At 36.9% G+C, this 21549-nt stretch overlaps 1 protein-coding gene across 2 annotated transcripts in view; it reads left to right on the top strand.

Moving 5' to 3' along the window:
- The window catches only part of LOC408896 (semaphorin-2A), a 503815-nt gene that overhangs the window by 213546 nt on the left and 268720 nt on the right, over positions 1-21549 (top strand). For both annotated transcript variants that reach the window (XM_016912661.2, XM_006562478.3), the window contains exon 3: positions 4299-4301. In XM_016912661.2, the coding sequence (XP_016768150.1) occupies positions 4299-4301 (3 nt within the window). The remainder of the gene's footprint in view (positions 1-4298; positions 4302-21549) is intronic.

Raw genomic sequence — 21549 nt, 5'->3', positions numbered from 1 at the left:
CTTGTTGGATAAGAAGTTACTTTTTATAGTAAGGTTATTTTCATCCATCGGAGAAGGGTGTTGAACACCGCCCTATTTGTATTTATAGCTGAGAACGTGCTCGAGATTTTTTCTTGATTAAAAGACATTTTAATTATACACGGTGGGATATCGATTCTTTGAGTCTTTGGAAAATCATTGATAACATTTATTGAATCGTTAAACGATTCAATTAACCGCAATGCGCGATACACATTTATCCATATATATAATTAAACATCGTTCCAAATATCTATTAGCGAATCTATAATCTATTAGGTGCAATATTCAAAATTGAAATACCATTGAAATATTTAAAATACGTATAACGATTATCAGAATAATTTATACTATTCTTTATATATTTTGAAAAAAAGAAAAAAATCAAAATACAACCGAGTCGAATAAACACGTTATTCAAGATACAAGTATTTCATTTCCTTTCCTCCTTCTTCTTCTTCGATTCTTTCGAGAATGGGAGCACTTCGACTTTCCGCAAACCCTCTATTGGAAATTGCCCCTGTTGGTCACAATTGACAATGGATGTAGGCCGCGATGTAAATGGTGTACGTAGAAGTGGCATAGATGGGAGCTGTGCTCGTCGAATGCATATCCGACGAGTAAAAATTGGAATATCCTGAGAGGAGAATACGAAAATCGAGGGGGTGGAGAGTGGACGGGAGGGGCAACATGTGATTTATATTCAATGGAGGATAGTTCTTCAAATTTTCAGGGGGGAAGCGGGAAATTGACCGACTTATATTGAACTGCGATATTTTATGTAACTTTCGGCTGTCTGCGTGCGCCGATGGTTCAAAAGGTCGTACGTTTTCCGTCCCATTTACATTTCTAATGCGAATGTGTATTTTCAAATTTAGGTCAAATCGAGTGGTAAATCAAGTTTTGGAATTTAAATTTTAGTTAAACCAATTAAAAGAACGTTTGTTTTTCTTTTCTAGATAGATTTAGAAAAATTACCGAATAACGGATTGGTTTCTCACTCGGTTTCCCCTTAATGGATTGAATAATTGAATACTTTTTCCACAAAGATTTTTCTTTAATCTCCGTTGCTTGTAAAAATCTACTCTTTTAAAAATCATCTCAATCGAGATTCAATAATAAAAATAATATTAATGATTAAGCATTATTTCATTCACGTATAATTAAAAGGAATCATTGAAAACAATTTAGTAATAATTAATATCGAATTTGAATATTCTTAAGACGAGAACAAGCTTCAATTATTCAACATTTCAAATTTCAATTTATTTCAACTCTTTTGATAATCGGTAACTGATATTGATTTTCAATAAACACAAAAATATCAGCAACGAAACATTCAAAATGGAATTCGAAATTTTGTACGCGGACACGCGAAACAAAGTTCGGATAATTTTCTTTCTTCTAAAAAAGAAAAACTTTTATACATACGTTTATACATACGTTTATTATTAGAACAGGAAATCGTAATGACGCACGTCTAACATAACGCATCTCCTCCTCCTCCTCCTCCCATTTCCTCTTCACCAGTGAACCAAAACTGGCCTGCATCGCTGACAGAATCGTTCGGTCCGGCACAATGCTGCATCGACAATCCAAAACGTCAAGCGTGTTCCGACAAGCGTTTGTTCGAGAACAATGGCAAGCGAATCAAACGGCCCCTCATATTTATTTCGTCCTCCTGGGAGTATCCGTTAATCAGGTGGGTACACGCGAGAAGGAGGAGGAGGTGGAGGAAGGAAGGAAGGACCCCCCTTTCCGTTTTCGGTTCGTGCGTGCACACACACACACACACACACCGTGACTTCCAAAGCGTATTCAGGGAGGGGAGGGCCGGTTGTTTGTTAAATACGCCACTTAGCCGTGAAGTCGAGCGCGGTTAGTTGTTTGTTTTGCTCGAAGCACTCGCGATAATTATTCATCGTTGCCTTTATGCCACGCCTCGCCCTTCGAGAAACACGCCACGAGAGGAATAACGGGAGAGGTCCTCTATCTATTGACTCGATGGTACTCGCGACGGTGGTACCCCTCCTCCTCCCTTCTTCAACCGACTTCGAGAAGAATAAACTGCGAAAAAGGACTCGTTCTCTCGCGCACTTTTGCTTCCCGTTATATCTAGCGTTCACAGTCCAGAATGCAATTCCTCTTCCTTCCTCTCTCTTTATCGTGCTTCCTTCTCTATCTCTATCTCTGTCCGTGAGGCGGGGTATTGTAGCCGTCAAACGACGTAATAACGATAAGAGCGTTTCTGCAGGGGAGGAGAAAGAATTTCTTGTCGTTGTTGTCGAACCTCCTCCCTTCGAGGCACGAATTATTGTTTCGTTACCTTTCGTTCTCGTCGATTTTGCGTTTAATCGGAAGTGGTTGAGCGACGCGTTCTATCGGCGCTAAAGTAGAGTAACGGGGAACAGAGCAGAAACTCGAGGCCGAAGTTCATCTTGCGGAGGCCGCCGTTGATGGAAATGTTTGATGGGACGTGAAATAAAGAGAAGGGTTGGGATTAACGGTGTGCATCGAGGGATGATTAAGAAATTATTTCGGCTTTTAAGGAAACTTCGTTGGAGAAAAAAAATGATGTAATGTAAATGACGATATTGTTATTACAGATATTATTTATTATTTATTCTGGAAATATTTTCTGAGAAGTTATTTCCAATGAGAAATTCAATTCTCGGATAACTCGATATTTTCAGAATTTAAATTCGAACTTTGGTAATTTTATTTCACTTCGAAATATTGGATTAATTTATTCATGAAACATCTTTGATTCCGGAGGCCGAGACAAATATAAAAGATTCATTTATTAAATTTACAAGTTTGGAAAAATAAGGATTAAACTATTTCCGTTATTCGCGTTGATCTCGATAAACTTTTCAATAAACTGAATTATGAAACGAGGAAAAAGGAAGAAGCTTATAGAAGCTTAAAATAATTTTCCAAATATCATCGATTCTCCAAAAAAAAAAAAAAACACTGCTCGTCCAAAAGGATCATCCACAAAGTACACGCAACCCTCGCAAAATCTCTAACCCACCCTCCTCCTCCTCCTCCTCCTCCTCAAAAAAGAAAAAAAAACTCGATCAAACAACTCCAGTATTCCAAACATACTTGCCAAACCTTGCTCACCTCTACCACCTCGCCGCGTATTCACGAATGCAAGCAGCCCCGTCGTAAGCAAAATAACCGGATCCAACGAGGAGTGGTGGATAACACCGCGGTCGGCTCGCCCTCAGCGTGAAAATTCCGGTCCGCTCGAGTACACCCGCTTTCACCCGTCGTTAAAGTCTCGGCGGGGCCTTCATCGTCGCGGTTTAATTTCGGCTACAAGGCGAAACTTTCCGGCCGCGCGAGATCGAGCGGAACGCGCCGCCATTGGCCCATTCGCCGACGACGACGAACGATCCCCGCCGGATAACGGGGGCGGGGACGCCGAGGGGACGACGATGTTTGCCCTCCTCTATCCAAAAACCTGAAAGGGTTCTCCTGTAGATTAGAGGAGGCCGCGGTATATGCGCTTCGAGAGGGTAGATTGGCTCTCCGTCTCTATTAGGGGCGGCATCTCTTTCCTCCCTTAACGTGGCTCCGTCTCTCCGCGGAGAGAATCTCTTTTTATTTCCGCGCGTCTGAAGATCGTGCCAGCGATGAGATGGAGATAACAGACGATTGGCTCCTCTGGATGGGACGACGATCGACAACTGTGAAATTCACGAATCAATTCACGGATCTTTATTGCGTTATTGCTCGATTTAAACAGAGATGTTTTTGGATCTTAATATAAAATCTCGAAAATTTCGGTGAGAAAATTGTTTGATTGGAAGCAATGTTTTTTTGTAAATGATAGTAAAGTATAAGAATGTATTTTTTTCTAACCTGAATTTTTAGGTATATCAAAAGATTATTCTACGAGATATCTTTATATTAGATCCCTTTATATTTTATCAAATATAACGTTCATTTGATTGGATTGTTAAATGATGAACGAAAGTATTAAAAATATTATGATAAGAAATTAATATATGAAAGACTGGAGAATCATAGTGGTATGAAAAGATATAAAAAGAAGAATGTTGTAAATATGAATTTCTCTAAAAATAATTTCCACTATGACTCTTCGTACGAATCTAATTAATTAATTATAGAAATGTGAGAATAGATGTATATAACGACGTGGAAATCTTTCGTTACCCAATTTCACGTAATTCCTCCATAATCTATAATCTCCATATTATCTAATTTTAATAAATTTAATTAATTTGACAATCATTTTGTATTTGTTTCAGATGGTGAGTATTCGAGACGCAGTTTCAGATGATTCCACAGGAGAAATTACAATGTTCAGGTAAACGATTATCGCGAAACGAAATTTTCCACTTTAGTTTTCACGCATTCGATGAATAGGTTATCGAAAGGCCGTCGAAGATTAACTTTTCAAATACCGTCCGCAGAAATGAATTTTATCAGGGAACGCGTTGAACCCCTAACAAATGGTATTACGTTCCCCTCGGTTATCTGATCAACATAACTCAGTGCGGCTAGTGACCACCGTAACACGATACACTGACCAGAACAATGCATGCGTTGTACGGCGGTTACAACCTTTGATAATTACGATATATCGATCGTTTTAAATGAATTAACCAAAGAAATACGATTAAATTGATCGATGGAAATTAATGTATTGCTGGATACGTTTTCGCAAATATATCGTCTCATATATATTTTACGTGCGCAATATCGATAAATGGATTGATCATTACTGATATTAATAGACGTATTGTATCAATAACTATAACATATATACTTGTTACTTCCTTTCCTCTCAAATTACAAAATGGTTACAAAAAAGAAAGAACTACATCATTCGAATTGGAAAAAGAAATATTAATTTCAAATTGTAAATTTATCTTTACAGGAATGGAAGGAATCAAGTTTCTAATTCTCTTCTTTGGATAATTAAGCTTCAAACCATCTTTTCTACAAATTTTCACTTTGTCTTGAATATCTGAAATAAATAATAATACAGTTACTTAAACGAAACTTGGCAAGAATTAATAATTGTTTACCTGTATATCGAAAATACGTAAAAAATCAAGGAGAATAATCGTACGATCTTAATCCTTTTCCATCCCCTTCCACCCCCGAACCGGTTATCGATTTCCTCCGTCTCCTCCTCCAAATCGTCATCAACCACGCGTGTAAACATTCTCACAGAAGTAATTGACAGAGATAGAGGAAACTGGCTGATCCTGTCTCGCGATTTTCGTACGCGCCGATGATTGATAATAATCAACCGGGCCCGAATTCGTCGGTTACAGAGGAGGGTGGGAGGGGGGGATTACTCAGGTGGCCGGTGCCGGTTGATCAAAGCGGGGGATTCCCGGCGAAATACTCTAATTGGCGCGTGCATGCTTTGCATCCCGGGGAATTTGATTTGCTTTCCGTTTGACGGAGATCCGCAGATTGACCCTGACGATATTGCGATCAACCACCCCCTCCCTCTCTCCACAACCTCCCCCGGATCAGAGAAGACGCGGAGGCAATCTGAGGTCTGTGCACTCGCGGCCTGGCTGCATATATGAATACCAACGGTGGAGTGGAAGTTTATTGGGAAGTAATGGGGAAAAGGATTGGCAGGGGCGGGTCAAGGATGGGTTTGGATGGGTAGTTAATCTTAGACTCTGCCTCACCGGTTGTAGGCTGGTAAACGGTTTGTATTTGCCAGCTTCTATTTACGGATCTGCAAATTAAAGGGTAATCAGTTTCAGATGATAATGCGGATATTCTTCCTCGAACTCGTGTAAAATCCGAAACTGAACGTTTAAATGAAGTTCGTTTGAATTTTGTAAAAACGTAATATAATAATAAATTTTGTATTTAAATAAATGTAATTTCCTTAACTTCGAATAAAATATCAATACATTTGTTCACCCTTGCGTCTTTAAATTTCTGAATCCAAATTCTCTATTACAAAACCAGTGGCCGCCTTAATTTACGATCGTGCAAAGAGCTACGCGAATGAAAATTGAATAGAATTCTATTGGTTCGAATCATTTCGAATATATTCGTAAAACTTCGTAATAATTCGATCTCATCCGATAAAGATCTCTAACATTTTCATCGATAACGGTATCATATTTTTTTATATCTTCATAACACCGATTGATAATCAATAGAAAAATTTCGAAAACGAATTGCAAGCCACTTCAAGTTTTCGCCAAGTATCGGAGAGGGGCGCATCTTGGAGGATGCGTGTTAACCGCGGTTCGACGAGGACGGATAAGCCATCAGTGTCAGTTTCAGAGATCTGAAAGCGTCCACTCGACAGTTACGTTAAAACCGGTTGATATCTATCGTCCTGGCCAGCCGAATCTCCTGTCAGGACTTTGTGATCCCCATCACGAGAGTCATACACGTCACCGGCATACACCGGGCCTGGTCCGTTTCGCAGATAACTCATATCCATCTATATTAATTCTCGGCGGTTGGTGTGCAACACGCGCTACCCTCGGAAATTAAACGCCGTCTTTGCGCCCCGGCGTGCCTCTGATTCTCATCCATCTCGAACACCGACCCCCCCTTTATCCGGACCTTTCCCATAATTGCGATATATCTTGGACATATTGTTATTGGCGTCCAATAAGACGCTCGTTCGCTTCGACGGATGGGGTGGAAAAGATCAAGGATGCTTCCTCTTGTTTGTTGTCCTTTTTCTGTGTTACAGAAAGGGTAAAGTTGTTAATAAAATTGTACATCATAAAGGTATCGATTTTATCGTACAAATAATGTTAATTTCGAACACGTGGAACGGAAAATTCATCCTCTTTCATCCTCGAATTCGATAATTGAATAATACTCGAATGCTTGGCCAGGCGAGGCAACTCGAAATTGTTAATATAATAATACAAGCCACGTCGATAAATCGATGTATCGACGATGTATCGTGTTGTGTTCATTCATCATACGGCTTGCGTCTGTAAAACAGTGGTTCAATCGACCGATAAAGGTTTAATACACGGACAACAAGAATATAACGAGTGTACAGAGGGTGAGGAGGGAGGTAGCTAGTGTTCGCTAATAAAGTTAAATTCGGCCGAGCAACTGTACGCCTCGTTACGTAACTTTCGTTCGTTAACTTACAGGCGAAAAAAAAAAAAGGATATATATTCTTCGTTAATTTTTCCGTTTCAATTTTTACATCGGTCAACGTTTCTCGAAAAAGAAAGAGAGCAAAAAAAAAATAACACGTTGTAAAAGAGTAACACAAGTATCGTTAATTTTTTGCCAATTTTCACGCGAGAAGAGAAGAGAAAACTACGAGCTTTTCTATTTGATCTCCCCTTTTCACCCATCGATATATACATTCGTCACATTTCGTTCACGCGATTGAAAATAATTCTGCATCGTTTTACAGACAGTGCCTCGCGTGAGGCTTTATCCGCCGACTGTTATCGTATATATCCATAAAGCTTATTATTATTATTATTATTATTATTAGATGCGGTCTGGAATTCTCGATCGAAATACTTGAACGAATAAATGAAAAAAGCGGAAAAAGTTCTATCGTGACTCGACGAGACTCCCTTCCGATTGCCGGCCATCTCCCGATATCGCGAGTCGTTTTGCACTTCGTGCACGCACGGCTCGCGTGCGATTACGCCGCTTCTTGGAATCGTTCTTCCATCGTTTCGTATCGACTTTGAAAGCGAGCCGACTGATTAAACGGAGATAAAAAAAAAAGAGAAAAAGAAATCACGAGAATCTCACGTCTCTTGATGATACTCGCGCTTCCAGAATGCGCTCGAGAGTGCATTGACATTCGAGAAATGGTAGGAATGGTTGAAGGAGATGGAAAAGATCAATTTAATGTGAATAATTATTATTAATAACGTCATACCGTATGCAGAATGTTTTCGATTTAAGGGACGAGCTGAAATAAAATGAAATAAAATCGGTGAGAAAGATTTTCTTTGATTTGCTTCCTTTTCTTTTTCAGTTTTATTGATTATTTAAGCGTCTTAAATATCAATTTTCCACGTCGCATTTTAAATAAGAAATATATATATATAAGTTAGAAACAATTATTTATCCGTTATTTTATAATTTAGAAAATCTTAATTGAAACTTTTCCATTAGACGAAAAAGAAAAGGTATTTTCTCTCTTCTCGTTTCAGGCATACTATATTTTTTTACTGTAACTAAATAATTGTATTATTATGTTTAGTATCATGGAGCAAGTTGAGATTCAAGTTGTTAGAATTGTACAAGAAACGTAACTTGCCTCGGGCAGGATATCTCGAACATTGCCTGTTACAGCTAACTTGTTTAATTCGTTACATGGTTGTACAAAGGAAAGGGATTTACTAGGTCATTCTTGTTCCTGTTAATACCGGAAATTGATTATTGTTTCTTCTTATTAGTTCTAGAATGAAATGAAAGTAAGTGTAATCCAGTCGTGTCAAAGGAATAATACGATTGAATACCACTGATGAAGAATCACGAACCTTTGTTTCGTAACTGAAACGTAAAGAAAATTCAATGAAAATTATTAATATACCGAAAATAAACTTGTAAAATAAATTATCTCGAAACAAAGTTTAATTTGAAACAAGCTTACGTAATAAGATCACGTGTAATTTCAAACTTGATTTCTTTGTAAAAACTAATCCAATATTACAGACGATAATTAATGAAAATTTCGAGGAAATAATGGGAAAAAATAATTTTGAATAGTTTGCCCCGTTTCGAGAAAATATTGATTCAGAAAATATCGAAGTTAATTTATCGAGTTAAGCAACCTACATTTCTGCGGTTTGGCAAATTTACAAAATTCCGGTGAACTCTCACCATACCATTCCATGGATATTCTTATTTATGAACCGTAATTTATCGACTGCATTATAAATATATATATATATAAAAATAATCTTCCCTCGAAAATTTCTTAAAATTCGATAAATCAATTATATATAATTCTAACTTTCATCCTAATTGGCGTTCACGAAATTCTGACCAGGTCACTGGTCCCGGTTCGTTAAAGCAAGCTGGAGCAATCAAAATTCGCGTTTTCGTAACAACACTTACAGAAAAATCCGTCAATTTATTCGAAACGCGGAATCGCGTCAAACAATTGAAATCCTCGCTTCCCCCGCGAACTATTTGCTCGTTCTAACCCATTTTCGCCCTGGAACAATCGTTTTTCCTTTTTTTTTTTTTTTTTCCATCGTTAACGAGTGAATTATCAAACGCTGCCCTCGCTACACGAAGAGAAAAGCAATCGAAAGTAGAGAGAGAGAGAGAGAGAGAGAAGAAGAAAAAAAAAAGAACACGAATTTTCATAGATGCGGCACGGCCCGATCGCGATACGTTATCGACCGGAAACGCTCGCCTGTACCAATTAACGAGGGAGGCTCGTTTCTCATTTAAGAACGCTTCACAATGCAAACCGTGAACAAATCGATCCGACAAACAATTTATACATTTAACCCGCTCGCATCGACGTTCGTACGTATACTGAATTCGACGATCGCTCGTGTGTTTATTTGGAAGTTACGAACTATAATACAAAGTCGACAATCGATTGTGTTTATATCGTGTTTATATCGGTCGTTCTCTTTCTAAAATCCACGATTCGTAACGCGTACACGATAATTATGCATCGAAACGGATGATTAATCGCGGTTATCCGTTAACTATCGATTGAAATCGCCGATTGATAATGCGTGCTCAATAGTTACGGATCGAAATCGGCGATTAATCACGTGTATCCGGTAATTATCGATCAAAAATGCCGATTGATAATGCGTACTCGATAGTTATGGATCGAAAATCGGCGATTAATCACGGTGTATTCGATGACTGTCGACTAAAATCGGCAATCGATCGCATATGTTCGATGATTGTTGAACAAAATCGACGATTGATAATGCGTATTCGATAATTATGCAGCAAAATCGATGATCAATCGCGTATATTCGATGGCTGTTGGCCAAAATCGATAATCATCTATTAAAATCGACGTATATTCGATGGATCGGTTGACTAAAATCAACGATTGATAATACTATTCGATAATTATGGAGCAAAATCGATGTTCAATCACGTATATTCGATGGTTATTAATCAAAATCGACGATTGATAATGCGTATTCGATAATTATGCAGCAAAATCGATGATCAATCGCGTATATTCGATGGTTGTTGACCAAAATCGACGATCATCTACTAAAATCGGCGTATATTCGGTAGATTGGTTGACTAAAATCGACGATTGATAATACCTATTCGATAATTATGGAGCAAAATCGATGTTCAATCGCGTATATTCGATAGTTGTTGAACAAAATCGACGATTGGTAATGGTATTCGATAATTATGCAGCAAAATCGATGATCGATCGCGTATATTCGATGGTTGTTGACCAAAATCGACGATCATCTACTAAAATCGGTGTATATTCGATGGATTGGTCGACTAAAATCGATGATTGATAATACCTATTCTATAATTATGGAGCTATTCAATGACTGTTGGCCAAAATCGACAATCACCTACTAAAATCGGTGTATATTCGGTGGATCGGTTGACTAAAATCGACGATTGATAATACTATTCGATAATTATGGAACAAAATCGATGATCAATCGCGTATATTCGATGGTTCTTAATCAAAATCGACGATTGATAATGTGTATTCGATAATTATGGAGCAAAATCGCGTATATTTAGTGGCTGTTGATCAAAATCGACGATCACCTACTAAAATCGGCATATATTCGATGGATTGGTTGACTAAAATCAACGATTGATAATACCTATTCGATAATTATGGAGCAAAATCGATGATCAATCGCGTATATTCGATGGCTGTTGGCCAAAATCGACGATCATCTACTAAAATCGGCGTATATTCGGTGGATTGGTCGACTAAAATCGATGATTGATAATACTTATTCTATAATTATGGAGCTATTCAATGGCTGTTGGCCAAAATTCGGTGGATTGGTTGACTAAAATCGACGATTGATAATACTATTCGATAATTATGGAACAAAATCGATGATCAATCGCGTATATTCGATGGTTCTTAATCAAAATCGACGATTGATAATGCGTATTCGATAATTATGGAGCAAAATCGCGTATATTCAGTGGCCGTTGGCCAAAATCGACGATCGATCGCGTATATTCGATCGACATTCGATCGCGAAGAAGAGATTAACATAATCTTCGACAATATCTCTTTCGCCATTTTCAATCTAATTGAACGTTGGGTTTTAATAAATACGCACTCGGCCGATTGAAAACGCGGCCTAATTGGCGGGGCTCGCGTTTTCACGCGCGGCTACGCTCGAACGATGCAAAACCGCTTAGGTTCGCTGGTCCACTCGCGACACTCGGTTTTCGGGGCACCGCGCACATATTCTTTCGAAAAGGATCGAAAACGGGCGCGCGTGCAATTTCGAAGGCCCGCCACCCGGGTTTCCGGTCGGCGTAACAATTCGGCCGCAAGTAAATCCGCGCGGTTGCACGCCCCGTCACGCTTCAACGAGCTTTGCTGCGTGCGAATTCGATAATGGAATATTTCTCGTGTCGGTGTGTATCCCTTCCTGTCTTACGTAACGATCGATCGATGGCGATTTCTTTCCTTCTTTTTTTTTCCTTTTTCTGCGGTTTGAAAAGGATTCGTGTGATTAATTATTCGTTCGCGAAATGAATTTTTTTGTATCGTAAGGGTTTGAGTGATTGTAAAATTATCCCTAATAGAATATTCTTTTTAACGTCGAGTTTTTAAGTATTGTACAGAGTTTGTGAAACAGTTACGAATGGAATATTGTACCGTAGCGTTGAATCTTTATGTATAATATTTACAAGATGTATAAGATGAGAGGCTAACAAGAATAATTTATAGAGAAATATATTGTTACACGTAATGAAATATAATACGTGGTAGAATATTATATTTAGAGTATTATATTCGTGAAAGTATAGAACGTATATTCTCATTCGTAAAGCGAGATATCTCCATCACTTCTACTTCCGTTTCATTGGTTTATAACTTAACAAATATATCTTAACCGGTATGTTTATGCATCAATTCTTTAAAAATGTACAAATATATTGTACATTATTATAGCTCGAACTTTCTTCCTTTTAATTGGATATTTAAAATTTTTTTACTCGATTTTCAAACGTTTCTCGCAAAATAAACAGCTGTCGAAAATTTCGAGAGAAATAGAATTTATCAATAATTAACGATCAGCTCGATATATATATCTAATTAATTGAAAATAGAGATGATATGGAACAAATATAGAATTTCGTGAAACTAATTTACCGAATAAATGCAATATGTATGAATCGTTTAATTTTATAATGCTTAGACGTATGAAATGCATTTAGTTTCCTCTTCGTGATTATTTTATCGAAGGGAATTATACATGATTGAACAATCATATTTTCATTACGTTGCGTTCCTTGTTTCCTTGCTGTTAATTTAAAATAAATCTAGCGCCAATAATAGAGAGATGGACACACGGTAAACGCGAGAATATATTTAAATATCTTCGAACGTTAATAAATACCTGTTATAAATCTTCAATCCAAATTTAATCATCCCAGTTCAATTCAAGAAGTAAGAATTTTTTAATTCCTCTTTCGAAAATACCTTCAACTCCTCAAACTCGTTGCCACCGTCCCATAAAATAATTTCGTCAGGAATTTTACATTTTTTTCAGAAATACAATGCGTCGAATAATAGCAAGATGAACACGGCCAGTCATTGGAGGGTGAAACGCGATGGGGAGGGGTAGCAGCGATGGAGAAAGGGAAAAGAAAAAGGGGAGGGAGGGGGGAAAAAAGGGAAACAAAGCTTTTGTCTTTTCCTCGCGGGGGAGGGGGCGAAAATTGTGCACGCGCATCCCCGGAAAAGCGGTGCTCGCGTGTCGTTCCGGCCGCTGGTCGATGTGCTAATTAAGACGGACGAGCCACCAGGGGGATTAATGACACCCGTCGAGCCTGCCTCCGACTATCGTTACAACGTTCCGCTCGAAAGCATCGGAATACTCTTCCTAATTGCCTATCGGGCAAGAATGTTTTCGTCCCTGTTGCTGAATTAATCTGATAAGACGCGATTAATCCGAGATATCCAGCAACCGAGAGGGATGAAGCGTGAATTTGTTGTATGATCTCTAATGAATTAGTCGTTCTCTTTGATGCACGTGATGGCCTTCTTCTTCCTTTTCTTTGAGTAATTCGTTTGCTGATTCAACAATTCTTTTAATTTCTATCCATTCTTTCAAGTTAATATGGATCTGTAATCTTGGATTTTGTATTTTGTTAAAATTATAATAAATATTGTTTTCTTTTTCTTAGATATTTTAGAGGAAGGAATGGCTTGAAAAAAGAAGCTGAGTTGAAGTCATGTTTACTAATTTCTTTTTTTTTGGACATCGAGATTTAACACGTCGACACGCTCAACGTGATTATCAGCTACTTGGCGATATTTTTCTCACAGACTTGATAAATACAGAGCGTCTCGGAACATCGAGGAAAAAAGATGCTAGCGTAAAATTAATATACAGAAAAGCCAGCCTTCACTGGCATATATTAAAACGTTTTTCATCGAGACCATTAATAAGCCACGTGCCCGGGTAATTTCAAGCGCATCCCAACTATAAATTCAGAAATAATTCAGAATTTTAATTAAATGTACTGTTCGAGTTACTGTTTATTTTTTCGATTTGTAAAGGGATGGGACAAAGTGCAATTGAAATTTATATATAAAATTGAACATTATCGTTGCTTCTCTGATCGTTGGATATTTAAAGATATCTTAAAAGCACGATCGTTTTAATTTGGTAAAAAAACTACCTTTTAAAATCTAAAGATTAAAATCGAAAGATTAAAAGGTAAATGATCGTGTTTATAAATTTTTATATTTTCTTTCCATCAAGTCCTCCAGGAAATTTATCCCCAATCAACGCGAAACTTTTAAGGAAAAAAATTTCCATATTTATTCCCATAATAATCGTATCTCCGAAATGCTAATGATATTGCTTCATAAAGTCACGTGACTTTATATATATATATAAAGAAGTACGAACCGGCCGTGGAGAATAATTACGATTATTTCGCAACTTTCTGCCGTTATAGCATTAAAGTTGGCCAACTTTAAACTTAATTCTCTCGGTGTATAAAATAATAAGGTTAAAAGCGTTAAGAACCATCGTGACGAAATATCAACTCCCTCGTCGTAAAAAAAAAAAAAAAAGAAAAAAAAACATTGATATATTTCCTGCAAACTAACAATCAACCGTTCTCAATTTCTATTTCTCCAACAACTCTTCCCTCGAAAAAAATATCATCGTCATTCCCTCTTCACACACGAGATACACGCATGAATTCCTGCTTTGCATACCCTGTGAATTAAGTAGGTCATATTTTCAGCCTGGCAAACCTGGGAGACCGAGGAATTTATCATCGAGCAGATGTCCCCCAAATAGAAGAACGAAGAAAGGGAGCATGATCCCGCTTTACTCCACGGTGTTCAACGACAGATCGATGGTATCTCCTTCCTCCTCTTCCTTTAACCAATTCCTCCAGTGTATTATATCGCGCAAAGAAATATCGTTGCGATAATTGGGTTATCCTTTGATTTAATCAACATTCATAATACGATCACTGTTTTGAAATATTTCTGCGCCCATCGAGTTCGCCTGCTCTGACACCGCAGGATCCTCTCACCTTTTCCAGCTTTAAATTAATTCCTCGGTTCTTGGTGGAGGCGAGAATCAAGGGAAATGGAGAGATCATCGGCGAGGGAATAATTATCGGATTGGAGGAGTGGCTGGACAGTGAGAATGCGAAAAATTATTGTATAATTGAACTGGATCGTTGTCTTGTACGAAGAGAGAAAGGATAAGGTGAAGATGGAGTTTTTTTAATTTATTCGAGGGATGATTCGAATTGTTTGTGATGTTAGATTTTTACGTCGAAGAGAATATTTATTTTATCTCTCATTTGTTGCTGTTAAGCTTCAGTTTAAGATTAATATTATATTTATGTAAATAGAATTTTTCTTCTTCTTTTTTTATTATTCATAGATATCTTCCTTTAGAAAATATCCTCCCCCTGGAATTAAATATGACTTTTAGGAAATTTTTAGAAGTCTTTCTAGAGATATTTAAATTAATTTAAGTTCTTGATCTTACTAATCAACTTACGCTTCAATTTTCTATCTTTAAACTTTGAGTAATATGAATATGATCACCCATGTAGGCCACTTACTTTTTATGCTATTTTCAAATTTAGAAAGATCGATTTAATAAGATTTCTAATGAAATTTGGGACAATTTATATCAAAAGATAACAGATGCTTTGCTTTCAATCCTTGTCACGTCTTTAAAAATTCAGAATTAAACGATTAATGTCGATTCGATACTTGATGTATGTATAAACGTGTTTGATGGACAGCTAATCCGATGTTTTGTTTCGGAAATCGAGTTTGCTTACAAATAATCAAAACACAAACTCTGTGCAATTATTCAAACAACTTTTCGTTTCAACGTAGAGGCAGAATTTGCAAGATATTTATTAATCACAATTCGAATAATTTATCTCATTTCTGCGAAACCGAATGCGTTTCTAGGAAATCTCATTTTCATTATTCATAACGGTAATGCACATACAATGTAATCATATTAATATTTTAATTCGGCATTTATACAAACGAATAACTCGATGATGATAATTTATTTCATGATATTACATTGTATTATTACATGTATAAAACATGTAACAATTATATATATATATATATTCATATTAATAGAAATCAAAATATTAATCAGCAAGTATAATTGCTTTTATAATTACTTCAATTCTTCCATAAATCATCATTATTACATATATTAAGTTTTCTCTTAAGCTTTAAGATTAATATTATATTTATATAAATACAACTTTTCTTCCTTTTTTTTTTTTTATTATCCATAGATATCTTTCTTCAGAAAATATTCCCCCTCTCCCTGGAATTAAAATACTTTTAGAAAATTTATAATATAATATAATAATTTCTTTGAATCAAAACAACGATGAGAATCAATTTTTCAAATTTCATTCACCGAAATCAAATAAAATAATTCAACCCTTTCTAGACCTCAATAACTATTCAAAATTCACTATCCTCATAATACATAACAATGTACAACGATGAAACAATTCAAATTATAAATTATATACCCATTTCTTTAATATTCAACAAATTGACTGGTAAAAAAATTATGATTGTGATTTGCTGAATATTCTTCTTTATAAAAAAAAAATAAGAAACGGTAAAAATTAAAAGGAAATGGGTGCTCGCACGACGCAAAGTTTCCGTCTCAGGTGAGGGTCGGCAAGAACCGGATGAAGATAGAAAGAGAAAGAAAGAGAGGGATAAGGATCGAGAGGACAGGACGAGAAAGAGAAAGAGGGTCAGGGAAAGAGGTGGGAAGAGCTCGACTTCCCTTCCCGGTGTTTGTAAGCACTTACCCCGCGGCTTATTGTTACCGCAGCCCTCTTTGTCGGGATTTGTAAAAGCACTCGGTGCATTAATTCCAGGGTGCCGGATGCGGCGCATCGAGCAACGTGCGCGCGCTCCTGACACACACACACACACACACACACACACGATTTGTTTGCGTATCCCCCGACCGCTTAAATCTTTTTTTCCTTTGCCTACGTCTGGTGGCAAAAGAGGAGGAAATAAGAGGAATTGCCGAAAACCAAGGTGCAAACGTTTTCACCGACGAATTACCTGTCTTGTTAATTTGTTAATTGTATACTTTAATTAATATAATCTTTTGATTCATAGGATATTTAATATACCTTTCGAACTATACCCTGTTTCGTCGTATTCTTTCGTGGCAAATTTAATTCTAATTCTTTGCATGTATATCAATTTATCTGAAAATAGAATGGAATAAATGAACGTTCAAAAATTGTTTGTTACTTTCCAATTATTGCTTCTCTAGAAAAAGAATATTAATTACAGATCTAATTAAACTCATCAATCTCCAACAAACTAGAATAATTTCTTTCTAACAATATCAAATGAAGCATCGATCCTTCGAACAACAGATGAGCCGATGAAACAATCAACCCTTCATCTTCCACGCAATATCCCCCACCAGTTTCCACTGTGCAACATTTACAAAGCTCGTTATTATGCTGGTTACGAGACAGGGAGGAGGGCGAAGGACGTGATACGTTGGCCAAGGGACGATAACCTTAAATCGTTTCCAACGGAGGGACCGCACTTAGTGTTTGACACGGATCGGCCGGAATCAGCCGGTGGCGACGTGCTCGAAAGCTTTCGCTCGAGCATGACGCTCGATTTCCTACGACAAAGATTTGCTCTCACAAGAATCCAACCCTCCTTCCCCCACCAGTTCCTTCTTTTCCATCCACGAGTATTCGTCTCCGCTCCTTTCGCAGCCTGGACACGTGTACGTGGGCGTGACCGGCGGGGAGGACGAGTACGGGGTAGCAGGGGAGGGGTTGGAAAACGGTTGGCCAAGCTTTATCGGAAATACCTTCTTACGGGTGAAGAACAGGGCGGCGATGGGATTTTCGATATCACGCTAGAGCGGCGCTGATTATCGACAAATTGTTACGATAAGCCGGGTTACGGGACGATTTTTTTTTTCTTCTTATTTTCAATCGAATCCGAGGCCTCTTCTTCTCGAGGAACGCGGGAAATTTTCCTCTGATTCTTGGAAATGTTGTGTTTTGGAATTCGTATCTTTCGACAGGTTAATTTCTTTTCAATCGAATCTTTTTCTCGAGAAATTTTCTTCTGATTCTTGGAAAATTGTTTTGGAATTCGTATCTCTGGATGAATGCATTCGAGGGATTAATTTCTTTTTTCTTATTTTCAATCGAGGCCTCTTCTTTTCTCGAGAAATTTTCTTCTGATTCTTGGAAAATTGTTTTGGAATTCGTATCTCTGGATGAATGCATTCGAGGGATTAATTTCTTTTTTCTTATTTTCAATCGAATCCAAGGCCTCTTCTTTTCGAAGAAGAAATTTTCCTCTGATTCTTGGAAAATTGTTTTGGAATTCGTATCTCTGGATGATGCAAGGTTAATTTCTTTTTTCTTATTTTCAATCGAGGCCTCTTCTTTTCGAAGAAGAAATTTTCCTCTGATTCTTGGAAAATTGTTTTAGAATTCGTATATTCCAGGGGTTAATTTCTTTTTTTTAATTTAATTCTGGATATAATTGTGAATGATTATCGTTAATTTGAAGTGGATTGTGAAATAAATTATGCACGTAATATTGATTGCTACTTAGTAAATAATAAGAAATTATTGGAATTATGAAAATATAATTTGTCTCATTCTCCATCTCGCTTCATCCAAGATAAATTACTCGATAAACATTTTTGTGTCCGTACCAACTCTCACGTCTATACCTTCGTCTCCAGATTCGCCTAAAAAATCAATCGTTGAAATAAAATTTGAAAAACGATACAGATTATCTGGAATGGGTTGCACGCGTGTATCGATCGGCACACGCGTATCCCGAGGTGTAATAAGCGGTAACAGACTTTATTAGCTTTCGGTACGCGCATACCGTTTAATGTATTCCATTGTGCGGTAACGCAGCCGCCAGTGCTAATTCCGAAATTTCGGGTATTATGCCCCCTTCGAAGTGAATTCCGGCATTTGCGGGACACGGCCGCCTTCCTTCCTTCTCCACCCTCTTCACGGTGTCAGCGAATCGGCGATCCCCCGAGGTGTGGAAATCCGCGAGGGAGAATCCCGCCGGATTCACGAGTCCATAAATTCGCGGCATTTCATTTTAAATTGCCTCGAGTAATCTTGCTCGAATGGAATATCGGCCTATGATATGGCGGCGAAGTCTATTGAATTTCGAAAATCGGGACGAATCGGACGATTTTAAACAATTATCACTCGCAAAGTTTGCGAATGTGAATTTCTGAAAAGGAAGATTTATTAAATTAATTTTATTACTCTTATTTATCTCTTTTCGTCGGTTATAATGTCAACTCAAAACTTCTCCTTTTGAGCAATTTAGCTCCTTTGATCAGTCATGACTTCGAGAATACTTATAATTAATGACATGATGGCTACAATGATAATATTATATTATTTCACGAAATATTTCTACGAAATTAACTCGAGAACGAATAAATTATATTCTTGTCGTATACACGTATCAGTTATCAGTAATTCCACGTGTCGATAAATATTTATTTCCGGTAACACACACGCGAAAATAACTTGGCACGGCATCGCGCATCGATAGATCCGCGATTTCTAAGGTTTTTATTTTTCAACGGATGCTCGCTCAACCTGTCTGTCAACAATGTCACGGTGGCCGATTTCTATTTTTACCGATCACTGGTTATTGGCCCAGTTCCGCACCGATGTGGGGAAGGCCTAAAGTTTGAGCGAACGCGTCATCGCCAAAATTGTCTTTTCCCCGAGGAAGGCAAATGTCGAATGTGAACTACACGTGTCGATACATCCAGACTATTCGTAGATCATTGTGTATGAAGAGAAATTCGCTTAAAATATAGGATTATTATTTGTTCTCAATATTTTTAAAGTTAGACGTGAATTCAAGAAATTATAAGGATTAATCAAATTGAATATCGTTCGTGTGAAATCGATTGTTCTAATAAACTTCTAATAAAAAACTTGAAATTAAACGATGTGGATAAAGAATTTGTAATTAATTTTTAATCAAGCAGAAATCTTGGAATAGAATATCAAATCTGAATATCCTTGTTTTCTTCACTGCTCAAGAATGTTGCTATTTTACGAGTTATTGATAATATCCATAATTATCCATTCCCTTATTGGCAACAATTGATTTTTGTTATTACAGAAATAATCGCATTTTCTAATAAACGCAATAGGAATTTCCGGTCTGCTATCTTTCTCGCGCAGTGTAAATGGCATTCGCTTTAACGGTGACGCGAGGCCTTATTAGAATTTCTCTTTGTTGTATATTAGGTGTTACGGCACTTAGCAGTGGCATAACGCAACAGCATTTCCCATGTGTAACCTCTTACACTGTTAATGTAACGTACGCTTCTCGAGACAATCTCTGACGTAATGGTATTATCAAGTTACAACCGTATTATTTTAATATAAATCGTAAACCAAATTACGGTATTCCAGGTAAACCTTTAACGATAATCAATGGAATTATTATCACCGCGTTTGTCGAACAGTTTCTTATCAACTGCAATACTATAAAAGAAAATAAAAACTCATAATTATATAATTATATATTTAAAATATTAATATTTTCCAAGATATTCTTCATTCTTAGAGCAATATTGAAATTTTACAAACTTGTTACGAATCAATCCTTCTTTCTCTCCAAAACTTGTTCCCCAAAATATACGTATCACCAAAGGATGAATTATAGAGAATTGCATCGTGAATTCGTTCGTGCGTGAATCTGCACACGTGGAATAACAGGTAAATGTGTCATCCACTATTGCCACAAAGTGTCTGGCTCCCTATATCGGAAATAGAAGTTGTGGTGCATTACCATTTCGAGGCGGCACCAGTCGTCGCACCCCCTCGCGAACATGATTCATCGACGTCGGCGCGGAATTATGCCAATTAGCAGCAGACACGACGAACTTCGTGCCACGGATGCGCGGATTGTCTTAAACGTGGTGTACGTATCGGGACTGGTGGCGAGATTCGAAGATTTGTTATAATTGACTTGTCTGCTCTTTGTTGGAGTTTCGTGTCTCGGCTTTCGGTACGTTGTTCTTGCACGTGTACACGTTAATTGAAAATTTACTCAAGATTTTGCACTTTTTTTTTTTAAATGAATGGATGGATGGAGAAGCTTTTTGAGAGAAATTGGAGTGAAAGTAATTGTGAAAATAGGAAGAGGAATAGTTTAAAATTTGAAGAAGAAATTTTGTTAATATTTTTTTAAAAATTATTTTGTTACTTGATTTAAATCTTTTATGATTTCGTGGACGTAATTTAAAAATATAATAGTAAAATTTTCGAGGATCCATATCTTGAATTTGGATAAAAATTATGTTATATACCCTTCTTTATATTCTCAAAGTTTCGTAATTTTTACGAGTTAAGGCATTTCCTTTATCAGTTATAAAAGTCTTCGTACATTATCTTACAAGGAAATTCACTTAACCCGAAAATTCTGATTTTATAATAAAAGTTTCCCTGTGTGGAAAGTATAATGGAGAATATACGTGAAGAGAAATTATTTTTTTTCTTTTTCACACAAGTCTTTGAGAGGGTGAGATCCACCTTCGATGTTTCCTTTAAATAAATATTTATTTTTATCTGGAAATATTTTTTATAACAGGGTGATATTTTATACGATTTGAAAATTTTCTCTATCTCGTGTCATTACAAAGTTACATTTTTAAAAAAAGAACGAAAAGAAAAAAGTACTGAAATTTTAAACATTCATTTCATCTCCTCCAAGTGATATTTAAAAAAAATTGTTCCATACATGTACTG

This window comes from Apis mellifera, linkage group LG6 (assembly GCF_003254395.2).
Source record: "Apis mellifera strain DH4 linkage group LG6, Amel_HAv3.1, whole genome shotgun sequence".
Lineage (NCBI taxonomy): Eukaryota > Metazoa > Arthropoda > Insecta > Hymenoptera > Apidae > Apis > Apis mellifera.
The sequence above is the reverse complement of the archived record's forward strand: the minus strand, read 5'-3'. Positions and strand labels throughout refer to the sequence as shown.